General features: G+C 34.4%; 1 protein-coding gene across 1 annotated transcript; it reads right to left on the bottom strand.

Annotated features, from left to right (window-relative positions):
- Positions 1-91: 91 nt before the first annotated feature.
- On the bottom strand, positions 92-19160 carry LOC117926903 (lon protease homolog 2, peroxisomal). The gene is made up of 17 exons (XM_034846214.1): positions 18965-19160; positions 18170-18282; positions 17832-17940; positions 16992-17161; positions 12260-12351; positions 11651-11830; positions 11458-11541; positions 9443-9570; positions 7858-8059; positions 7558-7764; positions 5921-6051; positions 4755-4968; positions 3111-3413; positions 2437-2631; positions 1787-2032; positions 1067-1168; positions 92-584 (listed from the first exon to the last, which is right to left on the bottom strand). Exons 1-17 carry the CDS (start codon positions 19069-19071, stop codon positions 501-503), a joined length of 2667 nt encoding a protein of 888 aa, XP_034702105.1. The 5' UTR covers positions 19072-19160; the 3' UTR covers positions 92-500.
- Between the last annotated feature and the right edge of the window lie 3382 nt (positions 19161-22542).

The following is a 22542-nucleotide window of genomic DNA, read 5'->3' on the forward strand; positions in this document are numbered from 1 at the left end:
AGAGATGGAATTATGAAATTTCAAGCTATAAAGGATTCAAAGCAAATATCAGCAAAGATATAGTTTGCCTGACCTGTTTGTTCTACATGAAAAGCCCCAAATCAATTGTGAAATACATCAAAGCAAGCATTCCCTTGCTCAAATAAAATGATAATTTATACATGTTACAGTACCAATAACCAGGAAGCGGTTGTTTGCCCTCAATACATACAAGCTTGGTGGGAATAAAGAATAATACATACCAAGAATTTTCATTATAAACTTGAAAAAGGGAATGGCATTGCCAGACCCGTTTATAAATATTGCAACTTTTGCCCTTTCTTTCCTTTTGTCATAACTATGTCCAGTTCAACCCATTAACCACTTCTCCAATCTCCAATTGCCGAAGGTCCCTTCACCCTTGCTGAATGAATACAAAGTCTGTATGCTCAATAGATTTGTTGAGAAAGTAAGCATCTTTATCACCAGAGATTTGTTAGATACATGGGTCAAGGGTCCTGTCACAATTTTGAGTCTCGTCTCCATGGGCATCCACCTTCAAAAGCCTGCTCCAGTACATCTTCCATTCGCTTAGCAAGCAGTATCTGTTACAACATGAAGCAGTGAGAAGACAGGAAAAGCATTCTACCAGTACAGCTCATAGAAAATAAAGTAATCCAATTATCACAAAAAATGAGCAGCTCTAATGCATCTGTGGGAAACATCTGGAGAGAGCCTATTATCTGACTATATCCCACCCACCAGCAAATTTGACTATAATTTTTAGTCTTTGCTCCCATATTCATAAAAATATGGTTAAGGAGATATAGAAGGTCATAATTAATGCCGTTCAAGTTTCTGAAGAAACCCAAGAGATTCCTTCAGGAGACAAATTAAAAATTGCAGGCTAAAGCCATCACAAATCAAATGCGAGCCCATGAGAATTTAGATCCAAGTTTAGTTAAATGATCCAAACATGGATGTACCACTGAGAAGTAAAAGAAAATTAAGTCCCAAGAGCAAACCTCAATTTTTACAGTTACTCTTATATTCAACAAACACTGTAGCCACTCAGAAACAAAAATACCTCCAAACTGGCAAGCACAGCTGTTGGCACTTCCACTAAGTCCTTCAAGTTCCTCTCTGGCAGAATAACTCTCTTGATACCATAACGATGAGCTGCCAATATCTGCAATGTAAATTCGAATAAATAATCTACAAGAACTTCATTTCCCATGTATGCAGTGGTACATATCGAAGTATGCATTTTCAATAATTCTGAGTACTTTGCTACTAAACTTGCTGGTTAATGGATATAGTCAAAGAATAATGAACTGTATCTTCATCTGCATATAACTGTAAACATCAAATTTGACTACCTAAGCGCACATGAGGATCCATAAGCCCAGGTTCCATAAACAACCTGTACTCAAAAATCTTTTGATGACATTTCATAATTTTCTTTTAAGGTGTAAATTTTATGATACAAAAAGGCCCCCATCATTGTTGGAAAGAGTAATCAATTGCCTGGTGGGATGGGTAGTTTCATCATCTGAAAAATGAGGTAATAGACATGACAATAAAAGGACTCAAAGCACAATATAACTGCAGTGTGGATATATCCAACATACTTGACAAAGCATTTGATGGTGATCAAAAAGAATAATCATTACCCAAACCAAGATGTAATAACCAATAATAGAGGAAAAAAGAAAACAGCCTAATATAGTTATGCACAATATCACAACCATTCTCTTACACAAACCAAATAAGAGTAGAACTAGCCCACCAAATATCAGAAGCATACCTTATCTTTGATACCACCTACTGGTAATATTAGACCCCTCAGAGTCATCTCTCCAGTCATTGCTGTATCCGCTCTTACTCTTTTCTGACTGAACAGTGAAACCAATGATGTTACCATAGTCACACCTGCTGAGGGACCATCCTTAGGCACAGCCCCAGCAGGAAAATGTATATGAACATCCCGTCCCTGCAGCAGATTGATTTCCTCAGCAGCTGCCAGCTTAAGATCTGCTGCCCTTGCTCTTACCTATTAAAATAAAACAATAAATAAATCTGCAAAATCTGACTTTCCCAAGGAAAAAGAAAAAGGCCAAAATGTTAAGAGTGGCGTGTTAAAGAGTACATTTTACAATGAAACTACAATTGTACAGCACAGAAAAGACATTCTGGTATGTAAATGATTGCCACACAATGTAAGTTTGCTTCCTATTCTAGTCAAAGAAAATTGAGCAACAGAATACAATTTCAACAGAACTATGCTCTGTCATATGAAGAGTGTTGATATATGTTTGCAATGAAAGGCTTGCAGAAAAAATGTTGTTGATAGAAAACATAAAAGCTTTTTCTGCTTTATTTGAGTAACAGTGTTTAGGTGATATAGTACAATCTTAGCATATAAGACGAAACAAGTAAAGTGAAATAATACATTACCCATGTAAGTGCTATTTGTGCTGATTCTTTAATAACATCACCAAGTTGCCCAGTTAGATGTAAATCACCCTTTCCCAGCATCGCCGTAGCCTCAACAAATTGAACTTCTCCACCAAAAGCAGTCCAAACAAGCCCAACAGATACCCCTGCAGTTGCAACTCGTTCCGCAGTCTCTTTGTCATCATATCTTGGAGGCTACATTAAGGTACAAGAAAAAACACTCTCAGATCTGTAAAGCATGATGAGAAACTCAACCAGGCTGTAAGTAAATAAGAAAACAGAGGTATTTGGTCTAACTGCAGTTTGCTTTTAGTTCAGGACAACATCTTACATGTGGTGCCTTAGCCTAATGCCCATGCTAAAAAGATACTTCCCTAGAACTCTTTGAATCATATGATAACAAAAGGCATTTGAGAACATAAAAAAGGAACGTGGAAATTCTTTCTCCCAGGTTCCATTCCACCAGAAGAGAAGGGAAACACTTCAAACTGCCTTCTAGTGTGCTTAAATGGACAAATTATGCATCAAAAGTCAATTAAGTGGAACAGCAGAGTAAAATTTTCTAACAAAAAGGCTACAAACAGTCATTTCTATTCAAAGAGGACATGGACTTAGAACTTCAAAAATGAAGCATTCTGATTAAAAAGTAACTAAATAAAAAGAGGAATGATTACCCCAAGTACTTTATCTAGCATAGCCTCATCCACAACCAAAGGCGAGGCAACCCTGAATGTGTTTGACAACTCCTGATTGTTTACACCCATTGGAATGACTTCCATTTCCATTTCAGACCCATCAGCAAGTCTGCTGTCCAGCAATGGTGAAGCAAGCCGGTGCATGTCTTTGCTGAGTGGAATGGTTTGTTCTTGCTCAGCAACCTGAACAGCTGCTGCACGAGCCAAGGCAGCTAAGTTCCTTTCCAGACTCCGAACACCAGCTTCTCTAGTGTACCTCTGAATAACAAGTTTCACCATAGCCTACCACAACAGAAAAGAATAAAGTTTACATTGTTGACCATCTGAAAACTAACAATCAACACACAAAATCTATTAACAAAGTGAATAATTAGATGCTGGTTCTTGTGTTAAGAGTTCATTCTGGACTTCTATCTTTTGGGTGGCATGAGAAGGAAAATGACCAGAGATGGCTTTAAACTCAGCAGGTGTATCAAAGCATGAAAACACCCAACTCTCTCATAGAAAAAGTCCACATCTTGTTTATCTTGGAATGAGGCATGGCTACATATTCCTTCCATTACATTAAAGAACATGCAAATGATTTGAATAGGAAACTTACACCTACGAATGAGATCCTCAATCCCAAGAACTAAATCTGCATATGTCAAATTAATATCACTAAAGCTTCATATGTCACCTCAAACTAAATCTTTCTAAACTCAGGAAAGAATACAAAAAGGAGGTGAGAGGAAGGAGGGAGGGAGGGAGGTAGAGTAACTTAATCATCATATTTTGCAGGGCAAAACCTCAAAGTGGTTCATATAACTGAAGTTTGTGAATTAGTCTAGTGCCTCCCCATCCTCATGATAAACCTTGCATCATCAAATATCATTGTTCCAAGCTTTTCTAAGCTCTTTTGGGATAACAGAGCTCGCCTAGTTCAACAAGTTACCAAGTTTTAACTATCATAAAAAATTATGAGATGAGCCAAGAGAGCATATTATTGACACTTGAACTAACGAATGTGTTGTAATTTGCAAACTCCTAAATATGAACATCCAGTGAAACATAACCCCTTTCTTTTAGTATTATCCATAGTCCAGACTCTTGAATGACCTTCCAGAATTGAAGAGGCCAATCCCTTCAGCAAAAGTGAGATTATTGAAACTATGCACCAGAAAATTTCCAGTGTTTCAGTTTCCAAATGCAACATCATGAAGAGGAAAAAATGGCACCATCTTATACTAATGTGCATCAGCACAAGAAGTAGAACTATTTGAAACTATTTCAGACGATCTCCAAAATCATGTGGGCCCTTTGTCCGTACAAACAAGGGCACTTCCAACTAATGCATGAAATAATAAATCACATTCCGAAGTTTTCAGCTACCAATCCATCAGTGGAACAGATGTACAGACACGCATAGACATAACAAAAACCTCTAGCATTACATGTTGATGCCATTCAATAATCTTTTAGAAATGCTACTGGAACCAGCAAAAACGATTTTAATCCCATCAGCGATATGACATAAGTGAATCATGATATATGATCTAAAATCTGAAAAGCATCATGATGGAGTATTTTACAAGTTTCATTCCATTAATGCTTGGTAAAAACACTGTAGAATAGATTCATTACCTCAGATATTTCTAGGAATTCAGAGCTCAACCCATGCTGATCCAAAACTCGTGGTATTAAATGTCGCATAGCTATTTTAAGCTTTTCTTCAGGGGTATAACCAGGCAGCTCAATGACTTCCATCCTGTCTAAGAGTGGCGGAGGGATAGGCTGCACCCTATTTGCAGTTGCCACAAAAATCACCTTTGAAAGGTCATATGGAACATTCAAATAGCTATAGATGTTTGATTAAGGAATACTTCAGATACAGTTGCATTAATGAACAATATCAGAACTTAAAGTCACCCAAACCCTATTGAAAGTTCAAAAATTCATATTGAAGGTTCAAAAAATCATGCAAATGCAGTTATCTCCTGGAGAAAAAACAAGGCCACTGGAAATGGGATAATTTGTTGCACAAGATTTTTAATTTATCCATAGAGTTGGGCTGTTCTTTTACATGGATCCCTTGCTTCACCAACCAAACTGCAGATAGGCTAGCCAAGTAAGATTTTTCTGTGTTAGAGGTGTTTGAAGGAGAGTTTTTAGCTCCCTGAACTTTGTACCTTGGTTTTGGGGTCAGCCTACAGTTATTTTTTAGTGCTATTTGTCATACTTCCCTTTTGGTGGTTCGATTGTATTTTGTTGACTCAACTATACTTGACACTCCTAGTGTTCTTTCTGGAAGGACTGCTTATTCCCTATGCTTTTCTTGATCATTGATCAATGAATTTTGTTGTTTCTTATCAAAAAGAAAATGTTTCATACACCAGAGACAAACCCTATCCAAATATCCTGTTTGTAACCTATGAAATTTCCTACAGAGGACAGGGTTGTAAGCAAGGTAATGAAGAACCTTGCCTGGTAACTGGAAGGAGCCAGGAAACAGAAAAAGTTAAAAACCTTAGCATATGAATCATCCAATTTAGAGTTCTAACATTCAACAGCCAACTATCACATGATAATCACTGGAAGCAAGACTTTTAGATCTGTATAATAAGATATTAGTACACAAGTCTTGCACAATGAATAAAACACATGTTCATAAGTCATAAGGTGTAAGATTTGTAAACCATTTTTTTTCAATGAATTACTCAAGAGTATTTAATCTTAAGGGGAAAAAACAGGCAGTTTAGAAGAGCCAAAACTAAGATTCATTGAAGAACATCCTGAAGAAAATAGGATACTGATCATTGAATGTTTTGTTCTGTTCAGGGTCAAGAACCTCCAATAGTGCTGAAGCTGGATCCCCACGAACATCAGAACCTGTTTTATCAATCTCATCTAGCAGCATAACTGGATTGCTAACACCTACTCTCTGAAAGTTATAATAAGAAATGACAGTTTAGTCTTCCTCAAGCAAGCAAATCAAAGTAACCATAAATAGATATTTAACCAGTACATTGTGTTCAGTCATAGAATATTAGAAAAGAATCCAAAACCAAAATAAGAATCCACCAGATCACATAGTTCAACACACTGCTGCATTCAGAATCCAGTCAGCTAGACCTACATTTGGTCACATATCAGCTCAGCCCCCTGAGGACCACAGGATCTGAGTGCACAAACAAATAATATCAACAATTTCAAACTCAACCAAATGATCTTGATTTGTAGCCTGTGGATTAAATTCTTGATTCTTTCAACAAAAAATTCAACAGATTAATGATACAAGATTATGCAGTCATCCATATCAGTCAATGTTCACGTATATTCACCCCTGAGGCCTGTTTAACACTTAGTTGAAACTCGTGACCACCTCAAGGGAGCCATAGAGACATTTCTGCTGTACTTTCTTTTATCTGCAACAATATTTATTGAACATTTCTGCTTTTCTTTAAATTATGAAAAGCATAAATCAAAGGAGAGAGGCAAGCCACTCCAAGGAAGCCATGGAGGCAGCTAGCCTCTAATTAGACACGCTCAATGGAGTAAATCAAAAGGGAATCCTTAATTCCATAATAATGCAAGCACTATAAGATGCTCACATGAAAATAGACTAATTTATGTTGTCAGTAATATGCACATACAACTCCTAGAATGTGAAGTAAAGATGATTCAAGGATTACAGGGTAGTAGCCCATAATAACAGGGGGTTACAGGGAAAAATCATGCTGAACATATTTGGAAATTGCAGAGCAAAGAAGCCAACTAACTAGTCAACAATTTCTTGAATTAATTAATGCATGGAAATACAGTATAGAACAGCTCTCTATGATGCTTTATCAATTGAAGAACAACCTTGTAAGCTCCATCTACAAAGCTAGAATAGGAGTGGGGAATCAGACAATAAATGGTTCCAGATATATATTAAAGCATTTCAAAAGACAATTGCTACAAAAGAGCATGTGTACAGAGAGCTATCCTAAGAGAAAGGGCTTTACTTTATCTAGGCTATCTGGATCAACATTAGGTGAAAAGCCAGGGTGTAGGATCCTACTTCTTTTTTTTTTTTTTTTTTTGATCAGTAAGAAAAAATGTGTAGGATCCTACTTCTGATATATTATTACTCATCCAACACCTCTCTTCTTTTTTTATTTTTATTTTCCCTTCCTTTTTTTTTTGTGGGATGTATCCCGCAGGTTTATTTTTTGGTGCTATCCAACATAATACCAATGTAATAGTGCATCACAACCCGTGTATGTTATAACACATAATAGACAGATAGTTGTCGTACATAATCAACATATGCATCTGAAAGGATACCATAAATTTTCTAAGAATTCTATTGCCAAAGAATACCTTGCTGCAAGCATTTAACAAAGCTAACGACAAACATTGCAGAAAACTTAGTATAATGTTGTATCCTTAAAATAGTTTCAACCTTTAATCCTTCAATAAGCCGGCCTGGCATACTTCCAATGTATGTCCTCCTATGCCCTCTAATATCAGCCTCATCCTTAACACCACCAAGTGATATGCGTACAAATTTCCTGCCCAAGGCAGAAGCAATAGATGATGCCAGAGATGTTTTCCCAACACCTGGTGGACCAACAAAGCACAAGACTGGGCCTCTCGCATCTGGTTTAAGCTGTTATATAGATAATTAAAATAAAACACACATGAGTTTCAATACAAAGCATTAGGGACATTCAACACCCCTAGAAATAGATAATTGGTCAACCTTGCGAACAGCCAGATACTCTATAATCCGTTGCTTGACCTTGACTAAACCATAGTGATCACTGTCAAGACGCTCTTTTGCAGCTCTTAAGTCCAATTCATGTTCTTCACTGGCCTTCTGCCAGGGCAGATCAGCAAGAAGCTCCAGATAAACACGTGAACTATTATATCCAGGTTGTTGAGGTTGCATTTTCTTGAGTCGCCTGAAATAAGTATTTGCAGTAGGAATCAAAATAAAGTACCAACTAGAATCTAGATCTTCAAAATCAAAATTCAGCACTTGATTAGAGCGCTGAGGGCTGAGAATGCAAGCATTGAAGTTCAACATAGAGCAAGTATTCAGCAAAAGTTTCTCATTAAGAAAGAATCATAAACTAGGGTGTATGCTACAAGATCTCAGAGCTAAATTACCAAGTATTCAGCTTCCTAAAACTAACAAGTTTAAACAAATATTAGCCACAAGAAAAAGAAACAAACATCAAGTACAATTTCCAGCATCCTCTTGAAATATAGGTAACTATTATTGATAATCAACAATCACATCATTGTATAGAAGGTGCCCCATAATGCTTAACAGTAAACAGTCCACCAACAAAGCATGAAAAAAGCTTTAAAAATCCTTTTCTGAAGAGAAGATAGATGATACTAAAAGAAAGCTAAAAGAATTTTAAAAATATAAATAAAGTAGAGAAGAAGATCTATTCACTAACAAAGAAACATAAGAAGATACAAGAAAGGGAAAAGGGGAAAAAAAAAAGCGCACACACACACACACATAGAAAGAAAACAAGGAATGCTAGCTCAGCATGTCTGGATAAAAGCATCACTCCCTCAAATTCGCTCCCCCTTTGAAAGCAAGAATCTCAGCCAAAGAGGGTGGGACTCCTTAAAGGTCTTTAAAATTACATAGAATATGGACAGAGAGGAGTTTACATAAGGCCTCAAACCCGATCAGCAGGTTGCCCAAGGATCATATAACTGGATGAAGAGGAGGAGCCTGAGCTAGTTTCAAGGTACTGCACAACATCACTAAAGGAAACATCCCAAAGCCCAAGAGAAACAGATGCCTTAAAGTGTGAAAAATCTTGGACTCAACCACATGAACAATGTGAGATATTTATGGGTACAACTAGTAGAAGATACAACATTATGCACTGGTTCTGGTGGATAAATTCTGTACATCCAACTGTCTGAAACCATGAGTCATCCTATTTTAGCATACCTTTTACCATGCCAAATGAATCAATACATGTGTTGAATACCATCTTGGGCACCAACACCCTATCACAGTTCATTTTGTACTGAAACATTCCAGTCGGACACTTCTCAAGTGCATATGTTCCAACAACCTGTCCTAATCACCTGGTTAGACCAGTTTTGGACTTTAAGACGAAGATCTCTACAACTTAAAATATAACTCATGATGGTTGAAGATCAAAAAAACCTCTCAAACTCCTACATTAGGCTTTTATGATTCTCCAAAGCATGAAAAGCATCCTTTTCTTTCATGCATGCTGAAAGACAATATCTATACACCCTTAGCAGGATAGTCATTCCTTTAAATCTACATTTACAACATATTATACCTTAACTCCCTTTGTGCATGCTTCCAGATATTTGGAGGCATTCCTGCACTTTGCATCTTTCTTTCCAGTGCAGCCACATCATCCTCATCGTCATCATTGTCACCAAGCTCCTCTTTTATAGCCCTCATCTGGAATACCAAAAGAAATTGTCCAAGGAAAATAACTCAGATATGTAAAGGTCAGAAAAGTGCAGCAAAGAATTTTAAAATAATAATAATAATATTTTTTCTTTTTATAACCGAGGAATCTTCCATGGCCAAGCCCTTAGGACTCTCCATGGGGACCCAAACCTCAAGGTGCTAACCGCCCTACAACAACCAGCATCAGGTAAATTCAGGTATCATCAGTGGCAGGAAATAATAAGAAGAAGAAGGCTGAGAAAAAGGTTCTTTAGCAGCACAATCAGCCAAGATGTTTCCAAAATATTCAATATAAGAAGTCACCCGAACATCTATATCAAATGCCCCAATAAAGCAGGAGCAGTTGTTCTAAACAAGGGCCATGTAACAGTATCATTATCATTAAAGCAGCTTAAGCATATCTAAATTTTTGCATGTTGCTTCTTAATGTGCCATAGATGGATGTGTCTGATTAGATCTAACAGCTAAAATCAAACATTAACACAGTCTTAGGGTTGGTTAGTATGCTTACAGATAGATACTACTAAACATTGTATGGGACTCACGTTGTTAAAGGAATTTTACTTTGGCCTTTAACTTCTTTTGAGGAACTTTCTAAGTTTGCCTGGATTAGTACCCTCTAAAAGTCTTTGGCTTTGTTTTGCCTTAATAAACTTGATGGTTTGACAAATGTTGAAGAGTATGGCTTTCTTCTTTAAGAAGTTCCAACCATGTCAGTACAAAAAGCCAAAGACAATCCACAACTCTTGATCAATGAACTTATACTCTGGGTCCTTACTACTGCAAATTCAATAAAATTGAAAACAAGAAAAGTTTGGTACTTCGTCCTTGATTGTCACACAAATTTGATGTCTAATGTACAGGAATGCATGCAAATTTAAATGCTTGAATGTATTCTAACCAGTTTAATAACTTGCAATAAATATAAACAGTTACATAAAGACATAAAGCTCCTAGTATGGCTACAGAGTGACCAGGCTATTTAAAAGGTTTGAAAATTATAATTCATCCCCAAAAATTATATCTTAATTCCAAGGCATGACTTCACTGGATCATGTAATCCCCAAAAAATGACTTTCAGCATGAGTGGATGACATAGAACATAGATGGTTAGCAAGAAAACCAATGGAACTACGAGCAATAATTTCCATCACTATATCCAGAGACTCAGATAAGTATTACAAACCAAATAACTTTCCCCTTCAATAGCATGCAATGTTTTAAAAGCCAAGGGATTTAAACTTACATACAACTATTAACTGTTAGTTTCAAAAACAATCATGGAAGAACAGATCCAAGAAAGAAAAAACCGTGTAGATGACAGAAGGTGTGCATATGCATATGTGTGCGTGACATATATATATATATATATATATATAGAGAGAGAGAGAGAGAGAGTTCCCTCCAATGCTGAGAAAGGAAATCCTTGATTTGAAATCCGGAAGGCATTGAGGGAAGAGAATTAGCTCTAGTGCATTGACCATATGAAATTTTGGTCATAGCGTGTAATTTTTTCAGAATTTTTTTTCTAAGTATGAAAGATGAATGCTTCAGATATAAGGATAGTCCATGAGGACAGTGCTGCGTGCATCTCAAAATCATAGGTGCAAGCATAAAAAGATATGAAACCGTAATTTTTCTTTTTAGGGATTTGCTCAAGTTTTTTCCCCAAGACAAAGTGCAAGCATCACATGCCTTCAAATATGGTCAACAACCATTAACTAATCAAACATTGTCGTTCCACCTTTTATGGCAATAAGGGCAAAACCTCACATAAAAAATGTTAGTACAAGCTCCAAACAAAAGGCCAATATTTTTTTGGTGAAATTCCTCTCACTTCTAAAGAAGGGTATCTAGTCAATAGAGAAATCAAACCTGCTGACGGAGAAGAAATTCCTTTTGTGACTTTGACAACTGTCCCTCCACCTTTTGGGTAATCTTCTCTGCTACACGTATCGACTGTCATAAGCAAACATAAATGACATGATTCCGAAAAGGCCAGAGGAAATATCTGGACAACTGGATCTAAATGAAATAGATGTTAAATGCCACTGAATTAATAGCTTACTTGCAAATGCCGATCAACTAACTCAGTGGCTTTTGAAAGCCTTACTTTCAGATCAACTGAATCCAACATTGATAACTGTTCCTCAAAACTTATCTCAAAGCTAGCAACAAAAATATCTGCCAATTTGTGAACTGGAACTGTCTCCAAAAGTACTTTCGTTCTTCCACCAGTTTTTTGCTTCTATGAACAAAAATTAGAACAAGAGTTACTAATAGAACAATGCTCCCAAAATATCATGCCAAACAACAATACTTAGACACCCTTATAGTAATAAAAGAATCAAAATCTTAAGGCAAAGTTTTCCAGTCAATATGAAATATATGCACTAATACCAAAATCAGATTCTGGTAGCATTGAGTGTGTGAACACACATTCAATCCTTAGCACATGCTACACATTCAATCCTTACATGAAGAATCCAATGACAATGTTCTTTAACCATGTCTTAGAAAGACAAGTCATTTTCTCTAACAATCATAATAAATAAGCAAAACATTAATAAGAACAAAAAATTTCAAAATGCTAGACTACCAGTCGCAAGATCAAGAATTGGGAAATGAATTCTCAGTGAGATCATTTTCACCAAAATTTTGAAGTTCAAAAAGTTACCTGCTCAAGAACAGAGATAAGTTCCATGGCAGTAGCTTTGAATTGGCGAGACAATGCTATGAACTCTGGATCTTGCTCTACTTGCTCCATTTCTGATTGGAAATAGAGAAATGAGAACAATTCAGAATCTAGACATGATGAGTGCTTAAAACTAGATCCCATCATTTACACAATAACGGTCATGTTATCATAATATTAAATTACTCCACTAAATGTTTTGAAAATAGGTATCATTACATCTAAAATCACCACTGAGGATGATCTGAAACAAGGTCTTTTAATACAGTGAGAAACTATTCATGATGCACGGCTTTACCATCAAAGAAATGTTAGTATAATGAGCTCAGAAACTCCATCAACTAAAAGACTACAGGTCCTTATAGAGAAACAAAGGTACAAAACCTCCTGGAAAAAGGGTTTACAGAATGCCCATAGACTGAAAAAATAATAACTACATGAAAAATAAAAATAAAAAACCCTAGATTTTCTTCACAGAAATTAACCTCCTAAGATATATTTATTATTTTAATGTAAAATGTCTTTGTTACCTGAAAACTTATCTCGACTTACGCCTTATTTCTAAGCTGGCCCATCTCAACTAGGTCCCAATCCCAAAGAGAAAAGAAAGGAAAACGGAAGTGAATAAAAAAATTAAAAAATATATATACATATATATAAAAACAAAAACCTTCCTCATAATCTGCAATAAATCATGCCTGAATTTTTTACAAAGTCAAATCAATGAAATCTGCTGATATCATACTTAAGAACAGTACTTCTCAGTGAATACTTGCAATATTATAATTCCAAAATGATAGTTTAATATAAACATATTTGTTCAACCTGCATTCCCCAAACAGATAAATGAAGTTCAATAGTTAATGGTGATCCATGGTTTAACAAACACGTAGTGATGCCATAATAGTAATGCCACAATAGAAATGCTCCATTTGAACAGTAACACATATATTCAAACTTGATTCTAGGATGTTAGCCCAAGGTTTCTCAACCTAATTTTGATGATAATAGAACAAAGGATTGGCACTTAATCATTTTCCTCAAGCGAATGCAGGATATAATATTACAAGTTGTATCAAATCAATTTCAAGAAGAAAGGAGGAGCTTGAAAATGAAGAAAATGGGAGTTTAAAAATGAAGATCATGCATCAACTAAAATTTCTTTTATAAAGTTAAGTCAAGGTATAATGAAAGTAGACTTTAATCCATTTAAAAAAAAAAAATTAAAGCATCCTTAACAAGATAACTATTTAATGATAGGTTTTTTCATTTCACGAAAACATTTTCAAAGTTGAGCTCATTAAAATGAAAAACCCATTTTAGATCTTATAAAACTTAACAACCTATCTAGCTTACCAACTACATGCCATTATTTGTCGAATTGAGAAAGGTAAGTTTAAAGCTGCAAAGGTCCAAGGGGATTTCTTTTGGGGAGAAGGAATGCTTGAGAGGAGTGGGGGCTTGAGTATTAGAAGCTTGTCCATTCTTAACAAGGCTCTTCCCAATAAATGGTGTTGGAAATTCACAACCAAGGACAAATCCCTTTAGAAACAGGTGATTACAGGAAGTATGTGGAGGAAGAGAGGAGATGGTGCTCTAAAGAAGTTAGGGAAGAGTATGGGGTGAGTGTGTGGAAGGCAATCAAGAGCGAGAGAAAGGTGTTTAATAGCAGAACTGGAATTAAGATGGGAAACAATCGAAAATTTTGGAAGGATAAGTAGTACGTTGATGAACCCATGGGAGAGGTCTTTCCTATGTTATTCTTGATAGACATCGCTAAAGATGCATGGGCAACTAAGGTGTTGGAGTAAGAAAGGGAGGAAGGTTGTTAGAACCCTAGGCTCACAAGATAAATTCATGATTTGGACGTAGACGAGGTCAAAGACTTTTTAGGAGATTGCAAGCGCAAACAATTAGTGGGAATATAAAGGATATAATAATTTGGCCAAATTCAAAGTGTGTCAAATTCACAATTAAATCTCTATATTCCTCTTTATCTAATGGAAGAATGGCAGCATTCCCCTCTTGTATTGTTTGAAATATGTGGGTTCCGATGAGGAATGGCTTTTTCGCTTAGGAAGCTATGTGGGGAAGAATATTAACATTGGATCAACTCAAAAGGAGGGGTTAGAGGACACTAATTAGATGCTACTTGTGTAAAGGAGAAGAAGAAACAATTGATCAAATCATCCTTTAATGCTCCAAAGCAGTCATGCTGTGGCAACTAATTTGTACTCTCCTTGGTGTACAATAGGTGATGCTCTCCTTAGATAAGTACTTCTAAGCTAACATGGATCTTTTGTTGGGAAGAAGAGAAAGAAATATCGAAGAGCAGTTCTTTTGTACTTATTTGAGACCATATGGAAGGAGAGAAATAGGATAGCATTTGAAAATACCAAAAGAGCAGGTCAATTGATCAAACAACCTTCATATATAATTCTTTAGAGTAGATTAGAGGGTAAATAGAAAATTACTCATTATCTTTATTGATTGGTTGAACTCTAAGTAAGACAAGGATGTTGTTTTTTGTATCTTCCTCCATTGTATTTAGCCTTTTGGCACTCTTGTATGCATTGTGCATGCTTCTATGCGCTCTTTTGTTAGGCGTTGTTAATATATTTGATCTACACCTATCAAAAAAAAAAAAAAACACCTTAAAAATAATTTCAAAAAAGTGCTAGAACCAAAACTAGACCAAACCAAGATGCTACAGACCCCAAATGTGCTACCTATTGGAGAAGTGCAGCACAGGTGCCAACCAGTTGGTTGACCAGTTAGGCAATGCTAACTTCCTCCAAAATTGTGTCTTTGGTTGTGGCTAAGGGGACGAGTGACTGATCAATCAAGCAATCTGTCTGTTTTGCCCTATAACAATCACCTGCAAAATGCATTTATTGCCAAAAGGTGGTCAGGTGGTCAACCGGTCAATCAACCAATTGAGCGGAATTTATATCTATGGGCTCTTTCTTGCATTTATCTGATATAAAAGACTCTTGAACCTCATCTATGACCTACCTAACTCTTGAAAATCATTGTTCTCAATCATTTTGAGTCTTCAATACATCACTAGTGTAATTATAATCAACTTGTATACCTCATAAATGCACCTTTGGGTCTAACTACTTTTCCTTGTAATCTCACTTGTTTAAGCTCTTGGATTAATCTTCATTCATACCAATTGTACCATGTGAGAGTGGGTTTTTGAGTGAGAGACAAAACTTAATGAACTTTGTAAAGATGATTACTACCTTAAAACCTATCGTACTTTGAAGAAACTTTGGTTTGAAGGATCCTTACATGGTGAAGCAACCATAAGGCTTCAGTGGAGCTTGAGGATCGTGGACATAGATAGGATTCTGCCGAACTATGTTAAATTAGGCATTTGCTTTTTCTCTCCCTCTATCTCTCTAATATTCTATTGCACTTGTTATTGTTGAATGATTGCATTTTCTCATTCTTGCATTGAATTTGAACAAAGGAGTTCACATAGAATGCCAGATGCATAGACTCTGGTTACTGATCAAACAGAATAGAGTTTTAATAAGTTCATGCATAACCATCACTGCTTGAGCAAAATGCACAACTAGAAGCTATGGTTGCATTTTGGCTTGTGAGATCAACTTGGTTTATTTTGAATAGTCTTTGTATTGGAATCATTTGAAAAGGGATTACTAGGTCTATGTAAACAACTTGGTTTACGAATAGGGATCACTGGTTTTATGTAATTAGTTTTTTTTTTTTTTTTTGGATAAATAAAGAATTAAATTAAAGAAAAAGAGCAGCCAGAAAAGCGCCCCAAGCTATACAAGAAAACAAACTCCCCTTCACCACCAATGCTCAACCAAAATGTAACAGAAAAAAACCTCAACAAGTACCCAACCATTCAAAAAAACCTACCAATCAGTGGGCAATCATCTACAAACAACTTAGACTCAGACCATATAAAGCAAACAAACTCCCTTTCCAGCTTTTGGATGGAAAAAAACCTCATTATTCAAAGCAATGTTGTTCCCGGCCTTCCACACTGTCCAAAACAAACACAAAGGGCTTGCTACCCAAACCTTCTTCTTTTTTTTGCCCACAAAAAAACCATGCCAACTGTTTTTATCAATAAGTTAATACCCACTAACTGCAATGGCAATGTTGTAAGTCACTTTAGTGGGCCCCTTTACACTATTTTTAAGGTTTTATTTTATGTTTCTTTTTCTTTTCATTTCTTATATCATACTTGTATGCTAAGGTCAACGTTAACGTTCCTGCCTCCTATCACTACAAATTGCCATACATAACAGAAAAAACAACATCAAAACATAAGAAGATAACACATGATAAAATCCTTCAGTAATTAGTGATCAACTAGGGATGCATAAGAAAGTAGGGTTATTTGATTAAAAGAGTCATTGAAAAGCCAATTTTGGAAATCTAACCCTTCATCCTTTTTTTACCTCATTTTAACAAAATGCCCTCATTTTTTTCTTGTAAAAATAACCCTTCCTTTTAAAACACACATGTAAATACTTGAAATAATGGAGGGCATTTATATCAAAAATGGGTTACACTTCAAACAAAGACATAGGAGGGGTTAAATTCACAAATATGGGGATTATTTCATCCTTTTTAATTAATTAATTCAAGAAAGTACAAATCAAAGCATCTAATGTAGAACTTATATAAATATAAACGAGAAATTCTAAGTTTGTCATTGTTCACTTACCAGTTTTGTTCATATCAAGAGAAGAAATCCGAGCAGTATAATATGTTCCCCTTGTACTAAGCTCCTGGACACTAAATCTGCACAAACCTTCAAGGACAACTATGTACGTAACCCTCCCACTAGGTTTCTCCACTCCTCTAGACAGATGTAGAGCTCGAGCAGCAACCCCTCTGAATTTTCAATTCAAATATGGTCATCCATTACATGTTTAAAACTCAAGTTGAGGAAATACTGAACAAAAAAAAATGTTACAACACATCAACAAGGAACAAATTGCAGCAACACCAAGATGAAACATGCTAAATGCACCAACCATCTCTACTATGTTGTGGGTGGTGATTGGTGGTATCAAAGGTGACAAAGGCAAAATACATATTACATTCTGATTACTTTTTCTACTACCACATAAGGCGGTGGTAAAAACAGTGATGGAATTAGTGCTACATGTGACATAAGCTTATCAGAATACTTAGAGAAATAGGGAAGTAAATACAATGGCAGTATCAACCATGCAACTGGAAAAGGACATTAAAACAAATACCGAGAAATAGCACAATAAAGGTGGGTCTTCCAAAAATTGTTGGGACTAAGATTGATACCTAGAAATTTCTATAAAAAAAAAAATTGAAATCACAACTAGATGGATGGTAAACTGAAGCATATAGATATGTTTGTACTTCTCCCCAATTACCATCTCATACATGTATACTATAAGTTATCATTGTTTTTATAATTGGACATTGCTGAGATAAAGCCAAGTCAAGTTCAGCATTAATGTGAGGACCTTCCTGCATTAGTTAATGACATAGACTTTATTTTACTTCATTCTATGAAGAATACCTTGTATGCCAATGAATAACTTCCTGCTGATTTTTTCCATCCGGCTTGTTAGATTCTGATGTGGCAACTTGAATTTTTGAGCTTCGCTCTCCAGAATCAGTTCCTACACCTGCAGATGAATAAAATGCATTTCCCTCAAAACATGCAATGAAAGAAACTTAATCCAAACGTGCTCATCACTACCAAAACAAAAAAGAGTTTTTCTCTTTCCCCTTTTTGATAGATAAAAGTATAAAACAGACTAAAACGCCTAAAGGGGTTGACCCAAGTACACGGCTGAGTGTATAATGGACCACCCAATAGGGGGGCCAACGTAACAAAAAGGAAGTTGCGTTCACCTTGGGATAACAAGGGCCCAACCGTGGTCATCTCGGCAGTATCCCGAACAGGAAGAATCCCAATTAATCCTTTCTCTTCCCTCTGCCATAACTCTTGCTCCACCAATTTCACACTGTATATATCAAAATACCATGTTGATTAGTTTCAAAAAATAAACAGAAATATAAGGATCAAACGATAGAAGGCGGAGAAGAATTCATGACAAATAAATACCAGATTCCAAGTACAACACTATTTTTGGATACAATAGAGATTCTCTCACTTTTCAATACAAGCATAGACCAGGAAAAGAACATGATGTAAAGGAAAATTTAAGAACATAACGTTCCGTTTGACTGCCAAAAAAAAAATGGAAAACGAGTCTTTGTGGTAGGACCACCACACAGATAATTCTCTTTCTCGTTTTCCATGGTTTTCTCATCAATCTTCACTAGCTCAAAGAAAACCCCATGATCCAATTTGAAAAATAATAGCGAAAGAAAATTCGTTATTTGGTTGCTGAGAACATGAAGAAGATTAAAAGAAAGACCAGACCTTAAGCTTTCATTCTGTCCGTTCCCAAGAACCAAAAAACCACAACTCAATTAACTCAAACTCAAACAAGTGGGTCTCAAATTATCAATTCCCCTTCTTTCCCCGCATTTTCCTACCTCCCGAACAGACCCAATTCAATTCCAACTCATAAAAGCCACCCAAAAAGGATTGGGTCATTTTCTCACAGAAATGACACTAGAAAACCCAAAAAAAAAACAAAAACCCAGAAATTTTCATCTCGAAAATGCCTCAAAAAGTACCTGCTCGGTGAAGTACATCGAATTCTAATTATCGCGCCAGGCAACAACACCTTGTTTCGGAATGGAAGAATCGCCAACCGGCTCGGTAACTCGACCGACTCCGCCATGAACCAAACTTAGATGAACCCTCAGAAAAAGGGCCGTAGAGAAAGGTTGAGGTTGAGTCAGAGCAAAACTGCGAATTCCATTTTGGGTGATTCTATTGCTGTATATCAGGTTTTCCTCAGCAGATTTTTCATTTTTCATTTTTCAAGTATTTTTTTCAAATGCCCTTTGTGTTTTCCTATATTGCTAAAAAAACCTCTTCATCTTTTGGTATTTTCATTTGTCGTCAAATGATTATTCCACCGTTATAAATGCACCTTCATTTTCCGAACGTTTGAAAAAATTAATTTTAATCCTTAAAATTTAATAATAAAGATCACCAGACCACAACAAAAACTCATCATTGTTTTTTGTCTGTTTATATTATTGAGATAAAAGAAATAATGATATTTAAATATTTAAATTCAAAAAAAATATTATTATAAATGAGTTATTTTGGGAAACTTTTGAATATTAATATTTTTATTTTTTTTACAATTTTTAAAAGACATGGACAATTTTAGCCTTGGAAACAATCTAAAGATCCACATTTTCATTATTTTAGAATAATAATTTTTTTAATAGGGTGATATAAAGAGAAATAATGGAACAAAATTAATATATATATATATATATATATATATATATATATATATATATATATATATATATATATATATATATATTTAAATAGGTTTTTCTAACATTTATATTCAAGTTTTATTTGATTAAAACTACTTCCTTTACTTTCATTTTCTTTTAAATCCCCTTAAAAAAAAGTAAAAATGATACGATGTTGTTTGTTTTTAACTTTTTTTTTAAAGAAATTTATTTTAAAATTTAAATCATTTGATTTTTTTAACTTTTTATAAATTTATTACTTATTTCTTAAAAATTTTATTGAATAAAAAAATATCAAAATATTTTATTTTTCTTAGGGTTAAAAATATCAATTGGTTTTTATTTTTATTTTTTTAATATTTAATAGAAATAAATTATTAAAAAAATAAATAAACAACTTAATACTTAACACTATTAAGTACTTTTTAATTTTAAGTTTTATTTAGATTTTAATACCTTTTTAAAATAGAGAATATAAAGTCAAAATTAACATAAAAAGCATATTTTGAAAATGAGACTTTCCCTGAAGTTGGGACAAATAGTTGAGGTTGGTTTTGGGAAATGGTGTATTTTGTCCAAAATAAATAAAAATTGGAATTTTATTTATTTATATTATGAGAGCGAGTCAATGTTAGAGTCCACTGAGACACAAATGTGCTAAATTTTGGATCTAAAAATTAATAAGAGGAATGTTGTGGTAGGCAAACCTTCACATCATATTAGAAAAATGGATACATTTTTCTTTCTTTCTTTATTTTTTTAATCATTTATAATAAAAAGCCAAATTCCAAAATTAGAAAGAGACAAAGTCTAAAAGGCCTACCATGAGCCACCCGACATCACAACCTACCAGGCGGCCATGCGTCACTTCCATTCACCTCATTGACTCAATCACATGCCCATAAAAATCCACCTTTTTTTTCTAATTAAATTTTATTTAAAGAATTTATAACTAATTTTTTTAATATAATATAAAAATATATTATTTGATTACCAAAAAATTTAAAAATTTAAACAATGAAATTAAACAAATCTTCACATTAACGTCTGAGATTGTTTCATATCCGATGTGAAACATTACAAATAAAATAGAAAAAAAAAATTTTAACTCAATGAATTATTTTTATATATTACTCCATACTTTTTTCATATATTTAAATATTTTATGTAAAAATTAAATAATTTAAAAATATATAATTTTTTTAATAATTATAATTATATTTAACTTTCTTTCACATTTTTCATTATAAAATCAATTATGAGAAAATTATTATTTTTAATATTTTTTTATGTTTTAATATTTTTTTTAAAAACCAAACATAGTCTAATATTATAATTTAAAAATCATGATTTTGGATTTTTACCTTCGCTTTCAACTAAAATTAAAAATAAAAAGTTATTCAAATGGACCATTTTTTATTCAAATTAATGCGGTAACCGCTCCGGTGGGTGGGCGGCTTCGCTGTGGACATGGGAATTCCGACATTTCCTTATTAAAAATTTAAAACTGCCTTCAAGGCTTCAACAAAGAAAAGTAATCAGATATGGGATCACTTCATTAAAAATATAATATTTAATAGGATTGGGGTCCAAACTCCAATTTTATAAAACCAAGAGGGCACCAAAATAAAAGTCAAACTCAGTGTCCAAAAATAAGTAACAGTACGGAACAGGAGGCTAGGGCGATTTATAAAGAGTTATGAGCCGTTGGATCTCCGGATAAGTTCGGTGGTACACGTGTCCATGGATGGGGGATAGCTGCGTCAAACTCAGCGTCGGCTGGGTGTGAAAGCCACCGCCGGTTTGTCGGCTGCACGGACACATGCCACGTGGCAAATTTGGATAGGGAATGGGATGGTGATGAGGAATAATTGGTGCAGTAAATAACGAGTTAATGACCATACATGGATCCACGTCACATGTGATGATGATGATATTGGGACTCGGGAGCAACACTAGCCACATGCGGTCTTAACCCACTTGTGCTCACAATTTGCTAGTCACGTTTTACGCATTTGAAACATGATTTTTTAAAGCAAAAAGCTTAATAAATAAATAATTTGATTAAAAGGCTTGAATTAAATTCACATGTATGAATAATCTTCACTTTTTATAAAATATGAAATAAATTTTTTGACATAAAATTATCTACAAAAAAAAATATCATCTATTAATTTTTTTCTATCATCTACATATATGAAAAGACGAGAATATGATCTTTTACATCTTAGATTTTTTTTGTTATTTTATATGACTTATGTTTTTCATATAACATTTAGATCGAATAACTATATAAAATTACGTCGATACTTTCATATATTACGAGTAACATAAAAAATATCTCTATTTTTCTCTCAAAAATCTTTAAAATTACCATCAAATGAAATATGAATAATTCATCATCCTCGTAATTTTAAAATAAAAATTAATTAAATAAATAAAAATTTTATTAATTTTTTTAAAAAAAACTTTTAATTTCTCAAACGTCAATTTAACAATAACATAGAGAGTATCTCTATTTTTGTCGTAGTAAAAAATAGATTTGAAAACCGTAAAAAAATTATCAAATTTAGTTTACTTTTTTTATGGCTTTTCTCATCCAATGTGAGATATTTATATGATAGGACGTATGAAGAAGACTTCACATTCGAAAGAAAGAAGTAAATCATTACAATGTGGACTTCTATGTTGATATATCTAATGAATATGGTGGTTCTAGTCTTCTAGATGAAGTAGAAAGGTCAACAAGATATGAAACCAACCTCGGCTAGTGGATTAGTAATGAACCTCATCATGTTTAATACACAAATTGCTTGTGGCAAGTATAATGAAAAACGGTTCTAATTACATTAGACAAAATTGTGAATTAATAT

This window comes from Vitis riparia, chromosome 2 (genome assembly GCF_004353265.1).
Source record: "Vitis riparia cultivar Riparia Gloire de Montpellier isolate 1030 chromosome 2, EGFV_Vit.rip_1.0, whole genome shotgun sequence".
In the NCBI taxonomy this organism is placed as follows: Eukaryota; Viridiplantae; Streptophyta; class Magnoliopsida; order Vitales; family Vitaceae; genus Vitis; species Vitis riparia.

Excerpts from the sequence above, each read along its gene's own strand:
- LOC117926903 (XM_034846214.1), bottom strand. The coding sequence starts at position 19,071 with ATGGCGGAGTCGGTCGAGTTACCGAGCCGGTTGGCGATTCTTCCATTC. Across the intron at positions 11,542-11,650 it reads TAGTTGATCGGCATTTGCAA|TCGATACGTGTAGCAGAGAA; the intron begins GTAAGCTATTAA and ends TGCTTATGACAG. Across the intron at positions 4,969-5,920 it reads AACAAAACATTCAATGATCA|CTATTTGAATGTTCCATATG; the intron begins GTATCCTATTTT and ends AAACATCTATAG.